Source organism: Sander vitreus, chromosome 18 (genome assembly GCF_031162955.1).
Source record: "Sander vitreus isolate 19-12246 chromosome 18, sanVit1, whole genome shotgun sequence".
Classification (NCBI taxonomy): domain Eukaryota; kingdom Metazoa; phylum Chordata; class Actinopteri; order Perciformes; family Percidae; genus Sander; species Sander vitreus.
Genome location: NC_135872.1, coordinates 3,716,029 through 3,741,811, shown reverse-complemented (window position 1 = coordinate 3,741,811; position 25,783 = coordinate 3,716,029). Strand labels below are relative to the sequence as shown.

Here is a 25,783-nt window from a genome sequence, read left to right as displayed (position 1 = left end):
CACAGCCCTCACCAGCACCCATCAGATTTAAATCCTGAGTTTTCTGCTCCTCTGCTCGGGGCTCGCACAGCACAAACGGGACGTGTTGTTTACAGTAAAGCGTTGACCTGAATCAACCCGAGTTCAACCATAATCTGCTGCACACACCAATATTTGTCAGTTTTACTAAATGAGATTAAGTGAAGCAGAAACACACACACACACACACAAACAGGTAGCAGTGATATTCAGCATTTACTGTCAACAGCTGCTGGCGTGTTTCTCCACTCATAAACAAAATGTAGTAAGTCATCAAAATGTGATGAATTATTGGTCGATTTAGACAATGTTACATATTATCACGATGCACTGCTGACCCACAACTGTATGGCAATCTGGTATAATGACCAGCGTCAATCCACCTTTTAATCTCACACTCCATCTTAAACTCACTCATGAACGAAAGCCAATCAATTGTTTTCGTGGGGAGTATCATGGTTTCAAAATTGAATCATTCAAGTTTCATTCAAGCTGCTTCATACAAATGTGCACAAGAGGACTCAACAACACTCTATCATCTGCATAGAAGCAAACATTTCATCCAATGGTGTAGTATTGTCTTCAGCAGTGGTTATCCTTTGGCTTCTAGCCTATTTACTTTACTTTAATTACATTACTTTAAGGATATCTTCGTATCACCAGAAGGCGGTTTGTTAATTTTTAACAGGGGGGACAGAGACTTGAGAGAAAAAGTCACAAATACGTCTGCTACATCAGCACCACGGACAGCGCCATGGATTTATGAATACACAGTTACAGTAGGCTGCTGATATTTCAGAGCCATGGTCGGGTCCATAGGTTCTAACTTGCAGAAACCTCAGTCTGATAAAGGATCAATGAGTCAGGCAGACAAAACAAACATATTCAACTAAACAACCTCTCTGCCTCAGCACTTTCTTTCTGCTAATTGGGAATGTAGTCGGGGGATGGCAGATAAACAAGGGGCATGCATTTTGGTCATTTTGCTCATCCCCCCTCACACCGCCTAACGTATAATGTGCCGTCTTTCTCCTTTTCTTCTTTTCCCTCTAGCTTGTAACTGTGTCCATTGTTCTTTTTTTTCAGTGTGTCTGGTTTACCTACCTGAATAACTCCTGTGTCACTGCTTCCACGGTGGCTTCAGGCAAAGAGAAAACAAAAAGATTAATGTTGTTACTTCCACAATCAACAATAATTAACACATCTGCTATGTGTGGGCTTCAGATTCATTTTACATTTCTAATTATGTTCAGAGTCAAGTATCAACCTATTTATGTTTGGTATAAACTTTTGACATTTGAAGATTCCTGCAAGAATTGCATTTTTCAGCAATTGGATGGCGAGCACATCTGTTCTGGAAACTGCTCAGAAACCCCATTATTGTCAGTATATGAAAGCCATACATCTTCTGAATGCCCTCGGCCTCTAGTTTGTGGTTGCAGAGTTTCATGAGGCTGTGATCTGATATCATATTAAAATTCTGTCCATTAAGTATGTGTTTAAAACCGCGACCGTTACATTTTCTGGTTTATGAGGACGGAAAACGCTCCTTTGGGTTGTATTTCCTGCCACCACTAGGGGTGCTAGTTTATGAAACACTCCTGTGGGTCGTATTAGAGGGTAGGAATAAACAACCTATATCGTCATTTGGAAACTCTTACAACGGGGACCATCAAAACATACGGATGAGCCTTCGCTAGCGTGTTCCCTTTAATGTGCAGTGATTCAGAGGTCTGTATATAGAAAGCAGATGAACAGGCTCATACCTCTGACTCCTTTGGATCGGGTGCGATGGCGTTTCTTAACCGCATTCACCTCCATCTGAAGAGGAAAACACAAGTGAACACAGAACGTTGTGTTTTTTTATTTATTTCATCACATAATTAAGTGTGTTTGCTGCAGAGAAAATCCCTTCTGACAAAAACCCCAGCTGATGGAGCGACGGTGCATCTTTACCTGGTCGGAGCTCGGTGTGGCACTGGTCCTGTAGCTGAAGAGTCTTTATACCAAACAGGAATTCAGAAGCCGTCTTCCAGAGTCATGATCTTCAAAAAACAAAACAACAACTTGTCAGATTCCCGAGAGCAAAGACTCACTGTGTATTGTCCCTGTGAAAAGTAAAATGATAATATTCAAAGGGCCTTTCAACACTTGAGAGACTCCTGCCCAACACCAGCTACACATTTTTTTCAAATGTGACATTTTATTCATTCAGGTTTAACAGGATGAAAAGATTTCACTAACCTAAAGCTTAACATTTCATTCACTCAGTCAATTAGGTGTTTCTTTGGAGAGGTTTTATGGACTCGATGCTAAAAAAAAAGAAAAAAGAAGTCCTTTACAGCTCTTATCTTGCTCCTGAAAGGATGAGTTGCTGCAAAGGACAAGACATCTTCTTCCTACGCCAGACGAGAACGACGCAGTTTTTACATTGGCACACCAACCAGAAACCAGCTACAGTCTGACAATAATTCATCGCATCATGTCAGCCTGTATTTCAACAAATAAATGAGACAATGCACGTACAATTTAGTGATATCCCTACAGTTGTGGTCTTGACCGGTTTTGAAATAAAATCATGAATCAATTTGTTTGAGACCGAGACAAGACAGAGTAGAAATGCGGTTGATTCCGAGACAAGACCAAGACCTTCAAAAAGTGGTCTTGAGACCGGTCTAAAGTTCTACAACAATGATACACTCCTGTTCGTTAACTCACTCACTCATAACGGGCACTCGGGAGTTATCTCTAAAGTCAGCCGTAAACTGAGATTTCAGGCCAGGCACTTATTAATCATCTTCATTAGCATTGCTAATACATCACAAATGTGATCCAAAATAAAACAACTAAATGTTTTGTGTTGTTCTTTAAATTTTAAATAACACAAAACTCCCATGATGTGCTACTGGGAGTGTTACATTGCACACAGCAACATAAAAGAGACTAAGACAACAGCAGAACAACAGTTGATGATGAAGACGAGAACACAGCCGCTCTGCGTGCTTCTCTCTCCTCAGCTGCAGTGCAGCTCTGGGGGGTTTTCAGCGTTAATATAAATGTAAATTGTGGACAGCCTCGCCTGAACTCTCAGCCTACATCCATTATGTTGCCACAGTGTGCCGTGGCCAGGTGCATCTGAGGCCGCCACTCCACTGTGCGCTCTCCAACGCAACTTACATCAAACATAGTCTCCCCTCCCTCCGCTGTGAAGAGCTCAGCCGAGAGAAGAAAAAATCCTCCACCTCCCTGGAATCTATACGACTGTGTGTGTGTGTGTGTGTGTGTGTGTGTGTGTGTGTGTGTGTGTGTGTGTGTGTGTGTGTGTGTGTGTGTGCGCAGATGATGTACGAACCTCAACAGTGAGTATGTGTGTTGTCGCGAATGTCGTGTCCATAGGCTGTGTCCTTGATCCGCCTCTGCACGTGAGTGTGTGTTCTTGTATTTCTAGCTTTGTGAGGACTGTCAGTTTTAGACCCTCAGCATGAGGACATTTATGAACCATTACGACTTATTTGCAAAGTGAGGACATTTTTAGATTTCAGGACTGTTGACTTGCTGTATGAGGAAAAGTCAGAAATATTTTAAAGGGCCTCAACATTTTACAAAGTGAGGAATTTGGGAAATTAGAAAATTTTTGGAAAGTCTGGACATTTTTGGAAAGTCCTGATGAATTTTAGCCTACAAATCTAGAGGCACCCTAGTGGGTCAGTCTAGCATCTCTCTGTTGGCTTGCGAGCTGGAAAAACCAAACTCTGTTCAGGCCAATCACATCGTGTATAGAGTCGGTGGGCGGGCTTATGGCTGCTGCTGCCCGGGAACAGCGGTCTTCTGGAAGACTTGGAGTTCAGCTTTTCTTTGAGAAAAGGACAAAGAACGGCACTGAAGTCGTTCTTAAAAAAGGAAGATGTGTTCGGAGTTTTGCCGACCGGATACGGCAAAAGTTTAATCTATCAACTAGCGTTGCTCTGGTTGGTTGTAGCACTATCCTATTGCGTGCAGAGGGAATTTGAAAGACAACCTTTTATCCCGCCCCTCGGATTGAGCCCTGCCAATGGTGAGTTCCCAGACCCAACATCTGGATGTGGGTCTGGCTTGTCAGGCTAGATGAATTTGGGAAACGAGAGAATTTTTCGACAAGTGGGTACATTTTGTCCAGGGTTAAAACTTGGTTTTCAGGGCTAGGGAGTATTTTTATGTCAGTGTGGGTCCCCACAAGTATAAAACCAATGAGTGTGGGTGTACACATCTATTTATAATAATGTACAATATTATGCTCCTCTTGAGTTTTTTTTGCAGAAGCTCTTTAATTTATTTTGGTTTTATGGGAGGCTAACCTGAATTATTGAAGCAAAAAGTAAAGGACATGAGTAGTCAGTCGGTCGGTCGGTGTGTGTGTGTGTGTGTGTGTGTGTGTGTGTGTGTGTGTGTGTGTGTGTGTCACAGTGTCCTATATGGCTGGGTTGGCGCTGTGTGAAGAGTGGAGCTTCCTGCTGTTTAGTATTCAGTCCGACACTCTGCCTGTCTGGTACAATATGATGCAGAGCTCCCCTATACTGAGACACACACACACACACACATCAATATACAAGCATGCACACACACACACACACACACACACACACACACATCAATATACAAGCACACACACACACACACACACATCAATATACAAGCATGCACACACACACACACACACACACACACACCAATATACAAGCATGAAAACACACACACAAACATGTAGACTAACAGAGAAGTACCAAGCTTCACCCACTTTGCCAAAAGAGAGAAGTATAGTACACTCTGTACCTGTGTGAGTTTTCTTTCTATAACGCAGCCTGGTGGTTGCAGCGCCCCCTAGAGGTCAAAGCTAACACACCTTACACTGATGACACAATTTTCTTCTTATTGCTCTAAATGATCATTAAATAATCACATAATCTGCTTGGGAGACTAGTAAGCGAGGATGTGCAACAAAGCGTATAGATGTAAAAGCTCTTTCCATCAAGTCAAATATTAAGGTATAATAATGGGTGTTTGTCTTCAGTTGATTAGATAAGTTTAACCCGTCAGTTAGCTGCTAACGGAGCCTAAAAACATCAGAGCTGTTGTTATGGTTCCCTGCTGTTTAACGTAACTTCAGTGCTGATTGAGAATGGCGGTTAAAATATTGTTGGACAAAGCTACTGTCTGTGCCTGAGAAGTATTGTAGACCAGGCTGTTCTCATGAACCATTCGTACATAAAGCTATGAAAAGTAAAGCACTGTTATTTGTATGTATTCTACTTTATTACTGTCAGCCACATTAACTGCTGCTGTATAAGAGCGTGAATAGCCCTTAAAACGGGGGGGGCGTTCGTGTCCCTGAAGAAGATAAGCAGGAAATACAAGTCAACTAATTGTCATGTGACCGGTCGGCGGTTTCATAATTTCATAAAAACATCATACGAATTGTTGTGCATAAGTTTTCGTACGATATCATACGAACCCGTTCATGAGAATGCTTTGACCAGACACCTGCCAGCCAATCAGAAACAAGTATTTCCACCTCCTCCAACAGGTGAAGGTATAGCATATGTTTTTCAATCTCAGTCTCCCAACCTTCACACACTGTATCTGAAAGTGATGTCTATTAATTTTAGTACTTTAGCTTGGATTATTTATAATAAACCAACAAATGTTCAATCCACAATCTGATTAAATGCATCAAAATATATACAAAAGTTAAATCCTCCTTTGTGGCCTGAAAGCATGATGTTAACTATGCAGAGTGGTTTTGAAAAGAAAAGCTCTGCGTCTGGTTGGTAAGAGCAGCTCAGAGAATTTTGGGATCAATTAAAAATGACTTCATGTTGCAGAGATTTGAGGATCCCGCTTTCTGTTAACCTTCAGAGCATCTTGTTAAACTGGTTTTGGGTGTTTTGTGGGAGAACAGACATTTAGGTGTCTAATAAAACTAAATAATGACAAAAGGTTTTATATGACAATACATTGATATGTAGGAGGGTCTACAGGATGCCTTGGACGCATTTCTTGTGAAAGTGTTTACATACACTTAAGTGATATTGCAAAGGTTTACAAGTGAGATGCAGCTTGTGGCAGCTTAATCTGTGAAATAAATTCAAAAGCCAATAATCATGATAGACAGATAAGATTTAAATAAAAAACAACAACTAAGGACTCACATTCAGTTACATAGTACAAGATGCTGTGTTGTTGTTATGCTTGTTGTAGTCACGTCCCAGCTCCCTAAAAATGTTCCAGTTTCAGGCGTGCACAGCCTGCGACACAAACACTCACAGGCAAATGTTTGTGAGCCCAAACAAAACACACACACAGACACACACACACACACATACGCACAGCAGCAGCAGCAGCAGCAGCCAGGTGAGGTGTGTGTTTGCGGCGGAGCCCGACAGCAGCTCAGTGTTTTATTACAGCAGAGCACTTTTATCAAACCCAACAAACAGAAACACCTGGTGTGTGTGATGTGATGCTGCAGTGCACAAACCAAACAACACAAGTGAACAGAGAGAGAGAGAGAGAGAGTTAGAGATAGAGGTGCAGTGCTGCTTCAGGTCTGTCTGATCTTCTGTCTGTCTGTACATCTGAACTACGTCAAAGCGGCTACATTTTTAGCCACAGTCAGAGCTCCAGGGAGGGTGATGATGGTTGGTCAGTTGGTCCACTACTTTGGTCCATACTCAAATTTATAACCATAGCCTGTAAAAAAATAATGCTTCTGGATCTGAAAAGTTAAGCCAATGCTGAAGTCTCTTAAAGCTGCATTCTCTCTAATTTCCAGCAGGGGGCGACTCCACTGGCTCCAAAAAAGAAGTCATTTTCTATAGAAATCTGAGTAAATGAGCCTACTTCTCTCTTGATTTATTACCTCATTAAAGATTTTCATAATGAGTTTATGGTCTCAATCGCTATAGTTTAAAGTCTTCTTCATTACAGCAAGATGTTTATTTTGTAAATGATGGTCCCATTAACGATAAAGCAGGGGGATGCTTTAGGACCTGTCAGTCAGGACAGAGGCTTAGCGATGCTAACCATGCTAACACTGTGGACATTAAAATAGTCCAAAAAATGTTTTTGGTTGTTGTCCATGTTTTTATCTTAAACTTTGACCCTCTCACTGTGTGTTTTCACTTCATCAAAGTTAATTAGAACATTTTGGTCACCTAAAATGTTCGGTAGTGATAGGTTGATTTGATATATTTACAATTTTGAAATTGTGGAGTCAAAGATCAAAGAGATCATAATTGAAGAGTCAAGTCATTTACAAGTTAAATTCATAAAGGTGTATGTAAAAAGATCTATTAAAAACTTGTAGAAAATGTTAAAAATGTTGGTCCTTTAAAGGTCCAGTGTTTAACGTGTTAGTTGTTCATTATCAAAATCTGTGTTGCCCGTTCACTAACTTGTCCTTTTTCATGAATATTTACCACCACCATCAATTCCAAGTATTCCTATTGGCTTGAAATTTGACATTTGCGTTTGCATGAACTGGGGTAGACGCTCCATATTCATGCTCCATCTTGAAATACGTTAGCCGGTAAGGGACATACAGGACATACTGTAACTCAACGCTAGATGGGAGAAATTCCTACACATTGGACCTCTAAAGAAGGTTAAAAACGTTTCTAAAATGTTTAGCATGATTAATATAATTTGAGATTATTTGAATATGTATAATAACTGTAAAAGATGTCGGATCTGTGATCTTTTAGTTTAATCCCTTTGAGAAAACTGATCCGTGATTGAGAGGGGAGAAATCATCATCATTTTCGGTGGAGCTACCGGGGAGAAAGCATCGTGGTCATTTATAGCTCCCTTTTCCAGGCTGTTACGGTTGCACCTTGCCAACCAAGGCTAGCTAGCGTTAGCGTTACCTGGTAACTGAAAGTGCTCATGTTAAGCTCATTTTCAGGTTCATAATTGTATTTAGAGGTTATATCAGAATAGGTTTACATTGTTTAATTTTCAAAAAACACCATATTTTTGTTGTACTGCACATTGCTGCAGCTCCTCTTTTCACCCTGTGTGTTGAGCTCTCTGTTTTAGCTACAGAGTGAGACATCTCACTTCTGTTCCATCTTTGTTGGGAGTCGGACATGTTCAGTACCTAGGTAAGGACTACTAGCCAGTCAGAAGCAGAGTATGAGGGCGTGCCCTGACAGTACCTAGGTAAGGACTACTAGCCAGTCAGAAGCAGAGTATGAGGGCGTGCCCTGACAGTACCTAGGTAAGGACTACTAGCCAGTCAGAAGCAGAGTATGAGGGCGTGCCCTGACAGTACCTAGGTAAGGACTTCTAGCCAGTCAGAAGCAGAGTATGAGGGCGTGCCCTGACAGTAGCTAGGTAAGGACTACTAGCCAGTCAGAAGCAGAGTATGAGGGCGTGCCTTGCTAGCAGCTAGGCGAGCATTATAACGTGTGTTCCAAAGTGACTACGTTTGTCTCTGAAGTAAAGGCTGGACTACAATAGAGCTGTTTGGAGCAGTTTGTGAACAGTGTTTTCTGTTGGAGATGGTAAGTCCCTTTGGGGGGGACTTTGGGCTTTTTCACTTTGTAAACCTATAACATGTACAGAAAAGATATATAACACAATAAAAAGGAAATGGAAAAACCAAAAAGCACAATATGAGCACTTTAAGGAAAAGTCTGCTTAAGCCAGCTGAAAATCGGAAACTTTCCGTTTTTAGCGTTTAGCTTAGCGCATCGCCATTGCAACCATAAACAACACTGACTTGGTTGGTCATCCTGCCCAACTCCACCCTCTCGTCACAAAATTTGCCACGTCAGGTATCAAAAACCAAAGAGGGCGTCAGCCAAATTGTCAAATTCGAGGCTTCAAAACGGCAGTCCACAAAGCAATGGGTGACGCCAGTGCTGCTACGTCCAGACATTCATGTTTCCCCGAGGATGGAACCCTAACCCCTAACCCTAATTTATTTAGCACCACTTGCAGATCAAACTTTCTCACTTATCCAGGGAAATATCTCAACATCTGTTTGATGGATTAGCACCAAATTTGGTACACATAATACATAATTGCCTGATGACGAATTCTGCTGCATTCTGATGCATTTCATTTACTGCGAAGGGCTCGTGTAGAAACGGTTCTGCAGTACAGTTTGGTGGTGTGAAAACACACACAAGAAAAAGCAGCAGCAGCTAAGCCTGGTGTGAAGGCCCCCGACTCCCTCCTGTACATCAGCCCCACTCCTGGTTTCCATGGAGACTGGACTGATCAGGTGATTAGCCGCGTCAATTAACCTCTGACCAATCACAGAGAGAGCCCGAGCAGCAGCAGCAGCAGCAGCAGCAGCAGCAGCAGCTGGCTGTGATCTGCAGATACGACCACAGCTGAATTCAGACATCCGAACACTGCATGCAAATAACAATGAAGCATGTAGGAATTCTGCATTTGCATAGCAAATTACATCCCTGCACTTGTTTCATAACCAAGTCCATAGAGCCATTCTTTGAGGCTCTTTGCTTTTAAAGCACTGTGGTCAGTGTATTTATTGTCTATTTCATTTGGAAAACGGAAAAATCTAGTTTTTGTGTTTGTTTTAGGGCCTCAAACATACAAAATGTCTCCATGTTTTCCTGTTTTCTTTTCAAAATCTATCCAAATAACTTTTATTTCTGCTATTTTTTGTGTCTTTTTTGACATTTCCAGTTTGAGAACATGGATGGATACATGTTCCCACTCCACACATGAATTTAAAAGACCCTGCAGGATTTACTGGCCATAACCCTGTAACACTTCATGTTCACCCTCTCAAACCCTGTAAATATGAGAATGTAAAAGGGGCCTGAACTGCTCAAGCCTCCCCACAGCTCGATGACCAGGTCTGTGGTGTCATGTCAGCACTTCAGAAGAGATAAAGTCCTCTTCAGCCCTCAGACTATCTTCTGTCAGAGGATATTCACTTCGAAACAGGAACTCATCTGCTCTGAGTATCTCTGCACATGGTTGCAATATTTAAACGTCTGCAGGCTGACTTTGTTTCAAATTGAATTTTGCTTTTCATGACGACCAAAACCAGCTGTTTCTGTATGTCAGATAACTGTGAAAAAGGTCTCGGAGGTACGTAAGTAATTCCTGGGCTTTTTTTCAATTTTTTTTTTTCCAATAATGTCAGTTTATTTTTTTATAATCTCTGGTTTTGCAGTTGGCTTAAACAACACTGCAGCGAAGAAAAGATATTTTAAACAATACATTCTGATTTGATACATGGAGGGCGGACTTAAAAGTGGACATTTCAGAAAACGATTGAAAGAAAACTTGTGACGCATCTCAGGGTGGGCACTCTGTGACTGGCAGGTGAAGGGATGGATGTGGTCAGTGAGTGACGCTTTAATGATCTGTAACAAGCAGGCGAGGCAGGTCGTCAGGGGCTACAGAGATACTTAATCGTTACTCCTGAAAGATTAGTGTGTGTGTGTGTGTGTGTGTGTGTTTGTGTGTGTGTGTGTTTGTGTGTGTGTGTGTGTGCGTGTGCGTGGGTGTGTGTGAGAAGAGTAAACATCCAGACAAGTCGGAGGTGATAATTTGTCCCTTTTCACAACTGAAGAAATTTTAAAAAGAGTGTAAATGTGTGTGAGTGTTTATCTGATGGCACCTTATACGGCAGTCTCGGCCACAGTGTGTGAATGGTGAATGGTTCCTGTAATATGTAACAACTCTTTATAAAAACAGTCCATGTCCATTTACATTAAAGTGTGACTGTATATTTCATTGTAGAGGATTCCAAAAGCAGGACGTTAAAGCAGTCTGCAGCTGCCGTTGTCAGAAAAACAACACAGACGGTCTGTTTACTTGAAACTCGCCTCGCCAGCCGCCTTATTGTAAAATACCCTTTTTTGTAGTTTACCAGCAATTTACTGGTACAATTATTATTGCTATAAGTTATTGTTATTACATTAATAATAAATAATTTAATTAGGCCTTAGCAATAAACAAGCCGTTCTTAAATGTTGCAGACTGTCGTTTTGTGCTCTGAGTGGGTGGCTGATCTTTAACGCAATATCTACATCGCCCATTATCAGCAACCATTCATCCAATGTTCCAAAGGCACATTCTTTTTACTCATCTGATATCATTTTAAAAGGCTAACTGAGAAAACATTGGAGAACCCTTTTGAAATTATGTAAGCACATAATGTAATCTGAAAACAATGCAACTGATCTCAGCTGGTATTCTGTCTATAATATAAGGAACCCTTCAGTTCACAGATAACACTGTCACAGGTAACTAAATATGGAGAGGTCAAATGTCACAGCACATGGAGCAAATTGAAAAAGTTTTCCATTAATCACAGTTTTGCCACTCGCATGCAGGATTTTATACACACACACACACACACACACACACACACACACACACACACTCTTCATGAAGAACAGGATCTACCCTCGATGATTCATTAAAATGTGTGTGTGGTTTATACACTATCAGCGCTCCAGAATAGAAAGCGGATGATGCCTTCTTATGTGTGTGTGTGTGTGTGTGTGTGTGTGTGTGTGTGTGTGTGTGTGTGTGTGTGTTCCTGACCTTCATTTTTTTTTAAATGAGTTAATCAGATTGATGGGTGTCTTGGCAGCAGCTTAGATTTAATAAACCGACAGAGGGACAGACAGACAGACAGACAGACAGACAGGTAGGTGGGTAGTTCAGATGAGGCCTCGTTGTTTCGACGTGACAGTTTCATCACCAACTGGACAGTAACTAGCTAAATCTCCATTGTGGAGGAACACTTTCAGACACACGCATTGCAGCGTAATATGTCAGTCTCATGTCAATGTCTTATATGCGCCAGAGTTTCTTTTCTTGTTGGGTTGTAATTTTACCGTAGCCCTGAAATTTTCGCAACGGAAAATTGGGTTGACATTTGATGTGCAGTTTGGGGTCACAATGCTGGATTAATTTCCTGAACAATCAACGATTTGGCTCGCAGACAATAAGTCTATATCCACGACGTTCCACTTCCGGGATTTTTCAGGTGCCGCCGGAAATTCCGCCGAATATCTTTCATTTCGACCGTCACCTTCCTCTTTCTTTGTGTTGGCGTTCTAACCTCCGGTGGATTTCTGAGGACTATGGTTAACTGCTCCTCAGATCTCTGCAGGGTAAATCCAGACAGCTAGCTAGACTATCTGTCCAATCTGAGTTTTCTGTTGCACGACTAAAACTACTTTTGAACGTACACATGTTCCACCAAAACAAGTTCCTTCCAGAGGCTATTTTGCAGAGGCGCCGTTGCTCTGTGCAGCGTCTGGCAATGCGAGACTAGCAGATGATTTCTGGCATGTGTCCTAAATTTTAGTCGGCTGTCTCTAAGTTTTAGCAGTTTCACGGTCCGATTTCCCAACATGCCTGCTGTCTAAAGATCCCTTATAAACTGTAGCGAGCCTGGTTTAATATTACTGTTGTTGTACTTTACATGTTGTTTCTAAAACTGCAGTCTCGACCGAGACTGCAGTGATGTAACATATTGTTTTGTGTTGTTGGATTGTTTAATTCATCATCAATATCATTTTTGTTTAAATAAACAACACTTCCATGTGTTGTGCCTGAGGACCAACTTGAAAACGAGATGGTGCATCTCAAGGGGTTTTTCTTCTAATTTCATTTTTTTAAATGAATAAATAAAATACAAAACTGAACTTTGCAGCAGGTTCTGGTCGTGCAGAAAGAGAGATTCAAACGTTCAGTGTGAGTTAACACAATGTTCATAATTATTAAAACCATACAGTGTCTTCACATTGATGTAAAGGTTACAGGTTAAGTTAACGTAGAGAGTTTAAATGTGCAATTTGTAATAGTTATTGAGAGGGAGCTCGCCTGCTGACCCTGTAGCATATTGAAACCATTTGTTTGGTAAGACAAGTGAAGGGACACGATTCATGCATGGAAACGTTTCTGATACCAGAGAGGCTGCTAATTAGTGGCTATTTGTAAAACTAATGGAGCTAGACTAGTCTTGCATTGCCAGACCTTCCTCCACAGCGCTGCCGAGGAAGGTCTGGCTAGTCCACACAGCATTCCGGGGTGGGAGAAAAACGTGCTCTGGGTAATGGTATTTCTTTAAACCAATCACCATTGTGCATTGCAAAATAGCCTCAGGAAGGAACCTGTTTTGGTGGAACATGTGTACGTTCAAAAGTTGTTATAGTCATGCAACAGAAAACTCAGATTGGACAGATAGTCTAGCTAGCTGTCGGGTAAAAATTACAACACAAAGAAAGCCCAAGGTAACGGACATCCGTCCTAAAAAAATTGAAATCAGGCGGATTTTCCGGCGGCAATGGAGCAATCCCAGAAGTGGAACGTTGTGGATATAGACTAGGCTAGATAAACAGGGACTGACTGCTGAGCGGGCCATGTTGAATCATTTAACATCGAACAAACACTGCAGAATACAGTTGCAAAGATTAATGGATTAGTTGTCAACTATTAAATTAATTGCCAACTATTTATATAATCGATTAATCCATTTGTGTTTTTGAAACACAAAAACTTCTCTGATTCCAGCTTGTTAAATGTGAATATGTTCTAGTTTCTTCTCTCCTTTGTGACAGTAAACAGAATATCTTTGAGTTTTGGGCAAAACAAGATATTTGAGGACGTCGTATTGGGCTTTGGGAAACACTGAGCCACATTTTTCACCATTTTCTGACATTTTAGAGACCAAATAACTCATATTGATTGAGAAAAATAATCAACAGATTAATCGACAATGAAAATAATCGTTAGGGACCGTTCGGTATTTATGGAATGGACCACCGGAGGAAAATAGGGGAGGGTCGTGTCTTTTTATTCTTTGCTGAGGGAGGGTCATCCAACATTTTTCAGTCCAGAGGGGGGTCATCCAACTTTTGTATTCATGAAACAGCAAAATTTCAAAGTGGCTTGTTTGGTGCATATTTTTCCATGTAGCTCCATGTAGCTCTCTTAGTCTCTGCCCTCCTTCGCTACCAGATGGGTCTGACCCATGAGTTTGCTGTGGGGCAGGGCATAGACATATGGGGGCAGGGGGAGCTGCCCCTCTGGTGGCTGAAATGGATAATTGCATTGTTTAAAAAATGAGTGGAATAATTCTGGCATGATCAGATATTTTATAAATATCTTAAATAACACAAAACAACTAAATGGTGGCAGGTAATACATTAGATTTCATATTATGCTTTAGTAAAAAAAATATTACCTGGCTGACGATGGGAGCAGCAGGACGTAAAAAAACGAAAAATGACTGTTGTACTATGTCTGGACATCTTACCGTGCCAAGGCTGCAATAAAGGTTTCCTAAATGCCACATTTGATGTCAGCTTACTAATTGATTGCGGGTTTTGTGTAGACTTTTATATGTTTATTCCACTTTGTTTAAACGGCGAAGTGGAGAAAGCCTAGTGACGAGTACATAGCAACCAGTTTGTGTGTTGAATATTACCCAGAGTGCCTTGCTGAATGGTCTCAATATTTTATTGTTTTATTTCAAGTGAATACTAGTTTACTAGAGGAGTAACTTAGTATTTGAAGTAATGCAGTAATGCAGAAATTGTGCATTTAGTTTCCATGCCTATTTTGTTTCCACAACAATGTTAGTGAGTAAATCTACTGAAATGGCCCCCCCACCATAACAGAGGAGTGGGATGCGTCAGATCAGAATGCAGAGGTTTAGTCTTGTACATCATAGCGGTAAAAAAACAAAAAAAACAATGGAAATCTGTATATATTTGCCAAACGCAAACCAGTACAGAACATATTGATAAATTGTTGGGGGAGGGTCATGTCTTTTTTGGCTAAAGGTCCCAAAACTCCTCCGGTGGCCCCTTAAATAAATAACGAACAGTCCCTTAGTTGCAGCTCTACTGTAGATACAAGTCCTGATTAAGCAGCGGAGTATCTGCTCTTTGCCTGGTTGAGAGTCGGATTTAAAGGTAGTTTTAAAAGGAGCTTTAGGGTTAGAGAGTGAAGTATGTGTTGTAATAACCACACAAAAATCGGTGTGTAACACACAGATTGCAAATGGTGGCAGCATCATGTTTCATGTTTCCATGTTTTCATGTTTAAGCTCTAATGCTCATGCAACAAGTGGGCTTTGATATTAATTTGTGTCAAATTAAGTGAGAGGAAACGATGTTATGTTGCAAATCCCAGCTTGCATATTGGTAATTTGCTGAAACGGGTCCCCGGTTTGGTTTGTTGCAAAGCTGCATTCAGCGTTGTTGCTGTAACTACAGGGCCACGTTCAGCCCCGACAAAACGTAGCAACACGTTTTTTTAAACTGAAACCGGGGTGCACAAGCGCTCTGCCTTTTTATTACCACGAGTTTACAGACAGGTGGTCTCTGCTGATTGGGTATCACCTGGGACACAGCCAATGAACAAGAGACACACCCACCAAACGAGAGAAAACATATCTCAAAGCCTGTTGCACACCGTTTCACACCATTCCAAGGAAACATTGTTCAACCAGGAAACCGTAGCAAAACGGTGCACACCGTTCTGAGATTGCACGTGCCCCAGATCTTTGCAATTAAGTTGGTGAGTAAAATGTCAGAATAGACAGGAATACAGTAGTCTCACATTGCCAGACCTTCCTCCACAGCGCTGCGAAGGAAGGTCTGGCTAGTCCACACAGCATTCCGTGATGGGAGAAAAATGTGCTCTGGTTTATTGGCATTTCTTTAAACCAATCACAATTGTCTTGGACGGTGCTAATCAACGGACGGAGCAAAGGTGCCGCTGCAAAATGGCCTCTGGAAGGAACTTAAAGCTTGTCTTGGTGGAACATGTGCACGTTCAAAGGTTGTTTGAGTCGTGCAACAGAAAACGGATAGTCTAACTAGCTGTCTGGATTTACCCTGCAGAGATCTGAGGAGCAGTTAACCATAGTCCTCAGAACCAACCAGAGTTTAGAACTCTAACATAAAGAAAGAGAAAGGTGACGGACATCCGGCCAAAAAGAGCGACATCTGGCGGAATTTCTGGCGGCACTGGAGCAATCCCGGAAGTGGAACGTTGTGGATATAGACACAGGTAACACGTACACGGTAACCCTCAGGTAGCATTCACTGACGTTGAAACACAGTTCAGTTCATCACAGAGAGCTAGTTCTGGTCGTGACTGAGCTGTGATGTGAATAAACCGAATCACTGCTGCGTCACGCTAACACAACAATCACTTCCGGGTTAGACAAATGGCAGTTGATTTGAACTGCGGAGATATGTGAAATCTGCTAATTTGTTTTTTTTTCTGTTGTTGTTTCTGTTGCTGAAACATTTAACGATTTATAGTTAAACACGGAGGTCCGACCTATCTTTCGTCTCTGCTCAGCTTATTTCTGTACTGTGTTGCTTTACTAGCGTCTTTGATAAACCAAATCTAGCGTTAGCAACAGCAACATCTCACCGGAGTTTTCTAATCGGAAGTTCTGGTAAACAAACATTGTGATTAGGTCTTCAGAGCTACAGGTGTGAATGGAGAACTGTATCTGTAAGCACCAGTCTGGTATGATGGCGGACTGTAAGCTGCGGTTAATGTCCTCTGTCACACACATGTGGTGTTCGGCTGCAGACAAGAGGAAGCTTTATTTGGGTCGGCAGTTATGAATGATCACCAGACTCCGACTCTCCGGCTCCGCAGAGAGCAGATAGGAAATAAAGGAGTTTTTCTCTTTCATTACTTTTTGCGCCAAGTTAACCTGAGCTCAATGTTTAAACAGCTGGCTCATCTGCCGGAAACTCAGGGCAGGCTGGACTGAACCAGGCTAGTGTTTTGTCCCGTCTCCACCTGTCACTCAGCCAGTATTGTTGTGACCCCACAATGAAGAAGATGATATAATGCTGATATATATATATATATATATATATATATATATATATATAGAGAGAGAGAGAGAGAGAGAGAGAGAGAGAGAGAAAAGAGACCCACACACACAGAGGTTGCACAAGAAGTAAAAGATATTGTGTATATATAGCAAATCAATCCTAATATTGTGTTAATTTTCATAGTTTGTATATTTAAATGTCTTTACGTTTGTTAGAATTTAATTTATTTTATTAGAATGTTTTTGTTTTTGTTTCATATTGCTTAATGACTTTTGTTTTCATATTTGTGTTTCATGTTTGCCATACAAAATAGGTTTATATGGTTGATATAAATGATCCTAATATTGTGTAAATGTTCATTTAACTGTTTATTGTGTTTTGGCCAAATATTTGGACAGATTGTATGTTGAAGCTTTGGCAAGATTGTTATTGAAACTTTCATGCCAATAAAGCCCCTTTGAAATTGAATTCGAGAGAGAGAGAGAGAGAGAGAGAGAGGGAGAGAGAGAGAGGGAGAGAGGGAGAGAGAGAGAGAGAGAGAGAGAGAGAGGGGGAGAGAGAGAGAGAGAGAGAGAGAGAGAGAGAGAGAGAGAGAGGGAGAGAGAGAGAGAGAGAGAGAGAGAGAGAGAGAGAGGGAGAGAGAGAGGGAGAGAGAGAGAGAGGAGAGAGAGAGAGAGAGAGAGAGAGAGAGAGGGAGAGAGAGGGAGAGAGAGAGAGAGAGAAGGATGTTCTTGGTATCCATAGCTTCTAAGCACAGAGGCAGAAACTGTTTCCTGAACCCATTATGTCGAACTGACTAAACTACTAACGAGCTTAATAACCAAAACGACTGACCAATGAGCTCAATAACTGACTGGAAAAATAATGAACAAGCTAACTGACAAACCCCTGGACAAACAACATGCTTGAATTGGATTCGCAGTTAAAAACACAATGTTACAGTGAACTGCTGAACAACATGAATCAATATCGTTGGTAAGTCAAGGGCAGCAGAGCCAACTGAACACACCTTGGACACACAGCACTGATTGCAGCCTGTTCTCATGAACCATTCGTTCAAAAAGCTACAAAAAAGTTAAGCACTGAAATTTGTAAGCATTCCACGTTTTTATTTTCTGTATTCACTACAATTGACAGCCGCTGTCTAAGAACACAGCTGAACACCTGTTTGCTGTATTGTCGAGTTCTAATCCTAAATGGAGAACTTATTCGTATATGCGTTCACCTTTACTATTTCTCTCAAAACTGATGATCGTGTTGGTAACTCTGTGTATCCTTAAATTCTTTTTACGACACCGGAAAAGATCGTTTACACTCATCTTCTTCTTCTACTTCTTCCAGCGTGCGTGCAGTTGAGTTCTGTTGACAACTATGCGTCGATCAACACACGTCACATACTCCGTTGCTCTGATTGGTTGGAGGTCTATCCAGTTGAGGCATTTTCTTTCCTGGTTCGGTTGAAACACGCCCCATAATCACAGCCCAACGGAGCAGTATCAGACTCATATTCTGACTAGAATCTGAGTATGACCTATTATAGTATTTTCTTAGGATTGTTTTAATCCAAACCACGATCTTTTTCCTAATCTTAACTAGTCGTTTTGGTGCCTGATCTTAACTTTCGTCTCTCATATTACACTCATATTTTGTGGCCCCATTTTGGTAGATACAACTATTTTAGCTCCCTTTGCCATGCAAATAAAAAAAGCAGTTAACATAATCCAACAAATAATATTTAGCATAGTGCTGCCACTGCAGAAAAAGAAAAACGTATCAGTATCACGGTATTACGTGATAGGTTTATTGTAATAGCAAGACGTTTTTCTTTATGTGGCAGAACACTAAACCAAAGTACACAAATACACTTATGGCAAGTGGAAGCATTAATAATCATGTGACAGCAGCACTACGCTTCCATAAAACTGCAAACAACAGTAAGCAGAAATGTGCTTTGTATGAAATAAAGCATGCTTAGGTATCACTGCACGCTCTCGCCTTCCCTCTCTAATTTTCTCTGTTACTCTACAGGCGGACGTCAGAGAGCGAAAAAGTCAAGTTTCAATCATTCCTTTGAAAACACATCAGGGCGAGTGCGTCTGTAGAGCTACGCTCAACACCCCTCTGATCCTGAATATACAGGCAGCAGCTCCACACAACCTTTCTCATCTTTGGTTTTGTGATCGAGATCCTCACAGTCTTTGATGTTTAACTTGGAGCCTCCACTTCACTGCTCATATTTAGTTTCTTGCGCCAATACAAGTTTTTATATCAAGTTTGACACTCTGATACTGACTTGAATAGGAAGAATATTTGATATGGCCGCAGTTCACTTACTATAAGAGCACATTATAATCCATTGGACGCTGTAAGGTTATCTGAATTTTTAATAGTTTTGACTTTAAATATAATTTAAGTTTAATTTGAGTTACATTTTTTACAGTGTGTTTGCTAGTTGTAGTTTAATTTCTGTGTTTCAGAAAGGTTTAGTTTTAATATGTTATATTCAGTTGTTATACTGCAACATAAACTCATGTCAATACACCTTTATTTTTACTTTAGAAGTCAAGCGTGTGTTTGCAAAGATTCATGCAAATTAATTAAAAATGTCCGTGTGCAAACAGAGAAAATAAAAACATGAAAAAAAAGGTGCCATAAGGTCACTGCAGACTCACTAATTAGAAACACGGACACACTGTGGAAGCATTAAAGCCATAATATGAACACTGACACCCTGTAGGAATATAACATATCACACACAGCGGTCCCAGCCTGGATTATCACATCCTATTATCCTCCATTCTATAGCCGCTATACGGAACAATACAGCCTTCACACAGCACCCTGTAGGAACATTACGGACATATTATAAGATATTATGGAGCACCATGGGCGTCTTAAAGTCATAACACAAATTATATACGGCTATGATAATGAAAACATGAGCATAAATGTCAAAAGGTGCCATCGGGTCACAGCAGACGGAGCAGCACAGCTCACTGGAGGAATGTAGCAACATTATTCCGGATATAAAGCTAAATATAACGCTGCATTATCACACATTATAATATATATATTACAGGAATATCATAAGATATGAGCCTTGAAACAACAGAAGCATCACTGCCACACTATAGTAGTATCATATGACACATGCAGACACACTTTCAGAGCTCATTACAGAGATATTACAGAATATAAAGTTAAATATAAGACTATAACGCTGCATTATCACACATTATAATATATATATTACAGGGATATCATAAGATACGTGCCTTGAAACAACAGAAGCATCACTGCCACTAATATATGGCACATGTAAACACACTTTCAGAGCTCATTACAGAGATATTATGGATGGTTAAGTTAAATATGACTATATAACGCAGCATTATGACACATAATAACATAAATATTACAGCAATATAATAAGATATGTGCCCTGAAACAAGAGAAGCATGACTACCACACTATAGTAGTATCATATGACACATGCAGACACACTTTCAGAGCTCATTACAGAGATATCATAGAAGGTAAAGCAAAAAATAAGACTATAACCGCGCATCGTGACACATAATATAACAAAATTGTAATATAGGAATGTCAGAAGATACGTGCCTTGAAACCACAGAAGCGTGACGCATGCAGACATGTCAGAGCTGATTCCAGAGACATTATAGATGACTGTCAACACATCTGCGCTGCGAGACAACAGAAGCGTGACTGACACACTCAGTCAGTGAACGTTACAGGGATGTTTTAGAGGTGACCGGAGCTGTGAGGCGCGTTCAAAGACGCACGCAGGCTACATCGCGTCAGACGCAGTTAATGAGTGCTATGAGGAATGTTATAGAAAGAAAGAAAAGAGAAAACATACTGGAATGGCGAAGATTGAGACTCCTCTACAGTATCTCTTCTTCCTCCTCTCCCTTTTCCTCCTCTGGTCGGAAAGTCTGCAGCCTCTCTCTCTCTCTCTCTCTCTCTCTCTCTCTCTTTTGTCGCCGTGATATCTGGCCGTGCCTTCACTGGATGGAGGGAGGAGGAAGAGGAGGGGGGAGACCCAGACAAACAGACAGACAGACGGACGGACAGAGACAGGAGGGAGAAGAGGATGTTGATGATGATGATGAAGATGGTGGAGGGGGAATCAGACACTGCAGCAGCGGAAGAGGAAGAAAGACGGCGGGTTTACCTCTCTTTTTCTCTTTCTCTTTCCTTCCTCCTCTTGCTTTTTTTTCAACTCTTTTTCTTTTATTTCTCAGGGACGCGCACGCAAAGACGGCGACGCGCCCGATGGAGAGCCAGCGGTGGGCGTGCGTGCGGGCGCATGCAAGCTCCTCAAGGATGGCAATGCATTCCCTGCCTTTCTCTAACACACATCTCTCTCTCTTTCCGAATTATTCTATTTCCCACCCTGCGCAGACCAGATTTCTCTCTTTCTCTCTCTGTCACACACACACACACACACACACACACACACACACACACACACACACACAAACAAAAGTCTCTTTAGGCGTTGAAATGCATCAGTGTGTAATTTCCTTTGTTCAGCTCTGTGTAACAAAGCAGTCAGACTCTAATTTAGACTCTAATTGTATTAGCCTTTTATTATTCACATCCTGGTATTATAAGTATAACAGTTTTTAATTATCTTATTAAAATAACTTCCCGGTTGTTAGATTGTCAAATCAATCAATCCATTTGTATTTAAAGTGTAAAAAGCACCATTAAACTTGGTCTCGGTGCACTCCACAACCAAAGGAACACAGAATCAACAGACAGCAGCAACAACAACTGAACAGCATTAACGCAGCAACAACAAACAACACAAAACCAGCAACACAAGAGAACAAGTGAAAAAGGTCAGTTTGTGAAGGACCCAGAGAGGATGGTTGTTGCTTGCTTTTTGTCTTTTTACGTCTTTGAGGAGACCCCTCCAATGGATGGACTGTTGACCACTTACCCTTCTCAAAAAGATCCGCACAGCATCTGCACCAAAGTCCATTCACAAAATCCCAGATTAAGTAAGGCGAGGCAAGGCAGCTTTATTTGTATAGCACATTACAACAACGAGGCGATTCAGACTGCTTTACATAAAGCATTAAAGAGCAGTTAAAAGCAATTAAAACCGTTCATTATTATAATGAAAGAGAATATAAAAACAGCGAAAACAGGATAAGACAGCTTTGAAATACAAGAATAAAAGTTACAATGCAGTGTGAGAAATAAAATAAAAAAGGCGGCATGAAAAACAAAAGTCTTCCACCTTGATTTAAAAGTACTGAGATTAGGGGTGTCCTCTAGCTCACCCAGTAAGAGCATGCGCCCCATGTAGGCTGAGTCCTTTGCAGTGGTCTGGGTTCGAATCCAACCTGCAGCCCTTTGCTGCGTGTCATCCCCCCTTCCCTGTCTATCCACTGTCACCATCTAATAATGGAAAAGCCCCCCCAAAAAATTAATCTGTAAAAGAACTGAGAGTTGCAGCGGACCTGCGGTTTGTTCCAGATTATGTGGTGCATTAAAAAAAATGAACGCTGCTTCTCCACGTTTAGTTCTTATTTGGCGACAGGAAGCAGAAGTAAATAAAGAATAGACAATGTTTTCCTTTTTCTAAATCCTGTGCCAACGTTTTTACAAACCGCTCTACAACATCTGTGTGTGGCAGCTGTAAGGAGGTCACATGGAGGAAAACTGGTCACACCGGTCAGTTTAGGGGTTCTGCTCGTTCAGTCTGAATAACGGAGCAGCGTGCGCTCACAGTGGCAGACTCTCCCCCCAATCCTGGGCAGAGACTGTCCTCCCAAGAGAAACACCAGCACCAGTCGTTTCAGAGCCTGGGCCCCAGACAACATTTTTTATGGTCAAGTGATGAAGCCCTCCAGCAGGAATTAGGCTACGCCTCTTGTCAAAATCCCGCTACCTCAGCAGAGCAAAAAACATAATCAAGGAGTCCTCTCACCCAGGCCACGAACACTTTCAGTTACTCCCCTCAGGAAGGCGTTACAGGTCTGTCAGAACCCGCACATCCAGGTTCAGAGACTGCTTTTTTCTCCACAGCCATCACAACTCTAAACATTCAATTACAGAAATAGGACTTCATCACGCTGAATGATTATCTGGCCTGTTTTGCATTGCATTTGCACTTTTCCAGTACTGTGATCTTTTAAAAAAAAAGATTTTTTGGCGTGAGAAAGTGTATGAATGTATACTACTATGCACTAGAAGCACATGTCCCATTATGTGTATGTGAGGCTATGGTTTGTAGAAGGGTATGGCGTGTGCGTATGAATGTATACGTCTAGGCACCGGAAGGAGTAGCACTTAAATTTCGTTGTGACAATGTTTTACAATGACAAATAAAAAATCTGATTACGAATATGCCGCAAACCCAGACGGTGTACTGAAGGAAAATGAAAATTGAGCTAAAGTACGTAGGAGGGCGGAGCCGGGCTAGAGAACGGGTTGTTATTATACTGTATGCACCACACTGACTGTAAAAGAGCGCAAACACGTGATTTTCAAGCAGAGGAGCAAAGTTAAGGTGTTAAGTTAAGGGGAAAAACACAGGACTTTCACCGAGGAAAACGGGTGTTCATGTCCCATTGAGTACAACTTAAGAGAACCGGTGTTTTAACCCAAACTAGAATCTTTTTTCTAATCTTAACTAGTCGTTTTAGTGTCCAATCTTAACTGTCTTCGCCGCATGATGGTCACCTTTTGTCGGCTGAACTCAACCGCAACAGCCGCTGAAAAGGCCATAACCTCACGGTGCTCTGTACCTGGCTCACAGTCACCTTTTCTCGTCTAAATTTAACTGTAAAGACCGCTGGACTTGTCACTTGTCAAACTTGTCACTGTGGCCAGTCGTAATCTGACCAACCTGCGCTCCCCATAATTGTAGGAATTACGAATTGTTGTACATACAATACGTTTTCATACAATATCATACGAACCCTTTCATGAGAATGCGTTGAACCCAATCCATGATCTTTCCCTAAACTTAACCAAGTATTGTTTGGCCTAACCTTAGTTTCGCTTTGCCAGACCTTCCTCCACAGCGCTGCGGAGGAAGGTCTGGTGAGTCCACACAGCATTCCGGGATGGGAGAAAAACGTACTCTGGTTAATTGACATTTCTTTAAACCAATCACAGTCATCATGGGCGGTGCTAAGTGTCAGATGAAGCAACGGCGCCTCTGCAAAATAGCCTCTGGAAGGAACTTGTTTTGGTGGAACGTGTGTACGTTCAAAGGTTGTTTTAGTCGTGCAACAGAAAACTCAGATTGGACAGATAGTCTAGCTAGCTGTCTGGATTTACCCTGCAGAGATCTGAGGAGCAGTTAACCATAGTCCTCAGAAATCCACCGGAGGTTAGAACGCCAACACAAAGATAGAGGAAGGTAACGAAAAGATGGTTCTAAGAAACCGTTATTTTGTGTCCTTTTTTATTTATTTCCCTCCAATTCTCAACGTTTTACCTCTTTTCTGTCCCTCCATCCTTTCCTCTCTTTTCTTCTTCCTTCCTTTCTTTCTCCAATCCTGTCCTCCACACTTCTCTTACCTTCACCTCTTCCACTGATTACTTCCTCCTCCCTTCATTCTTCTTTTATCCCCATTCATCTGTCTGCCTCTTTTTTTACACCTCTCTTCTTCTTCCCTCCGTCTCTCCGTCAGCGGATCGGAGTGAACTGAGGACACAGAGAGGGAGAGAGAGAGAGAGAGAGAGGCAGAGCGAGCTTAGTTTGAACAGGGTGACCTAGTTAGACTCTGCCTTCAATAAAACATTGAGACTGAGATAAGAAACACAGGGCTCTCTCTCTCTCTCTCTCTCTCTCTCTCTCTCTCTCTCTCTGTCTGTCTCTGTATCACTCTCTTTGCTTTCTTTTGGAGGTTTCAGTCTTCGGTTATAGATTTAACTCACAAATCCATTTTCAGGTCACTCAGTTTGAGCAACAAGTAAAAAGGTTGAAGATGCTGATTGAAGTTGTAGTAGTCTCGCTTCGCCAGACCTTCCTCCACAGCAATGCGGAGGAAGGTCTGGTGAGTCCACACAGCATTCCAGGATGGGAGTGCTCTGGTTTATTGCCATTTCTTTAAACCAATCACAATCGTCTTGGGCGGCGCTAAGCGCTGGAAAAAGACCTGGTGCCTCTGCAAAATATCCTCTGGAAGGAACTTGTTTTGGTGGAACATGTGTACGTTCAAAGGTTGTTTTAGTCGTGCAACAGAAAACTCAGATTGGAGAGATAGTCTAGCTAGCTGTCTGGATTTACCCTGCAGAGATCTGAGGAGCAGTTAACCATAGTCCTCAGAAATCCACCAGAGGTTAGAACACCAACACAAAGAAAACAGAAGGTAACGGAAAATACATGCATCCGGTGGAATTTCCTGCAGCCCATAAAAGCCGGCCCTCCTCTCAGTGTCTCTGTTTTGGCACTTACCCACTGCTAGTACCAGCTCTGCTCGGCTCGGCTCAGCTCGGCCGCGGTGCCCCGACTAGAGCTGTAATCGGGCCTTAAAAGTTAGGCCCGACAAGGTCGGAGCCCGACAGAATTCAGCCCGAGCCCAACAAATACATTTTGATTGACAGCTTTGATTAAAAGCCTGAACCCGTTTACAGCCCGACATTATTCAAATGTGCGCACGCACACATAATCGAAACGCATCACCTGACCGCTCATTTACCGCGCAACTTGGAGCACAAGCCCGAGCCCGGCCTGAGTCCGTGTAAAATGATAGAAATTAAGACCAAAGGCAAAGATCTTCAGCTCTAGCCCCATCCTCCTTTTTCCATTGCAGATTTAGTACCACCTCATGCGTGAGACGAGCGTGGCTGGTCGCCATAGCAATTCCGCAGGAAACTGCCGTGACCTAACGCGACACACAACATCAGCTGTGTGCTTGGCCATC

General features: G+C 41.7%; 2 protein-coding genes across 2 annotated transcripts in view; one reads left to right on the top strand and one right to left on the bottom strand.

The window, feature by feature from the left end:
- Nucleotides 1-2,061, bottom strand: part of myt1la (myelin transcription factor 1-like, a) — a 60,230-nt gene extending 58,169 nt beyond the window's left edge. The window contains exons 1-3 of the mRNA XM_078275390.1: nt 1,975-2,061; nt 1,785-1,839; nt 1,123-1,156 (exon numbers count right to left, since the gene is read on the bottom strand). Coding sequence (XP_078131516.1) covers nt 1,123-1,156; nt 1,785-1,839 — 89 coding nt within the window. The 5' untranslated portion in view covers nt 1,975-2,061. The remainder of the gene's footprint in view (nt 1-1,122; nt 1,157-1,784; nt 1,840-1,974) is intronic.
- Nucleotides 1-25,783, top strand: part of rps7 (ribosomal protein S7) — a 355,408-nt gene that overhangs the window by 289,117 nt on the left and 40,508 nt on the right. The gene's annotated exons all lie outside the window — the stretch shown is intronic.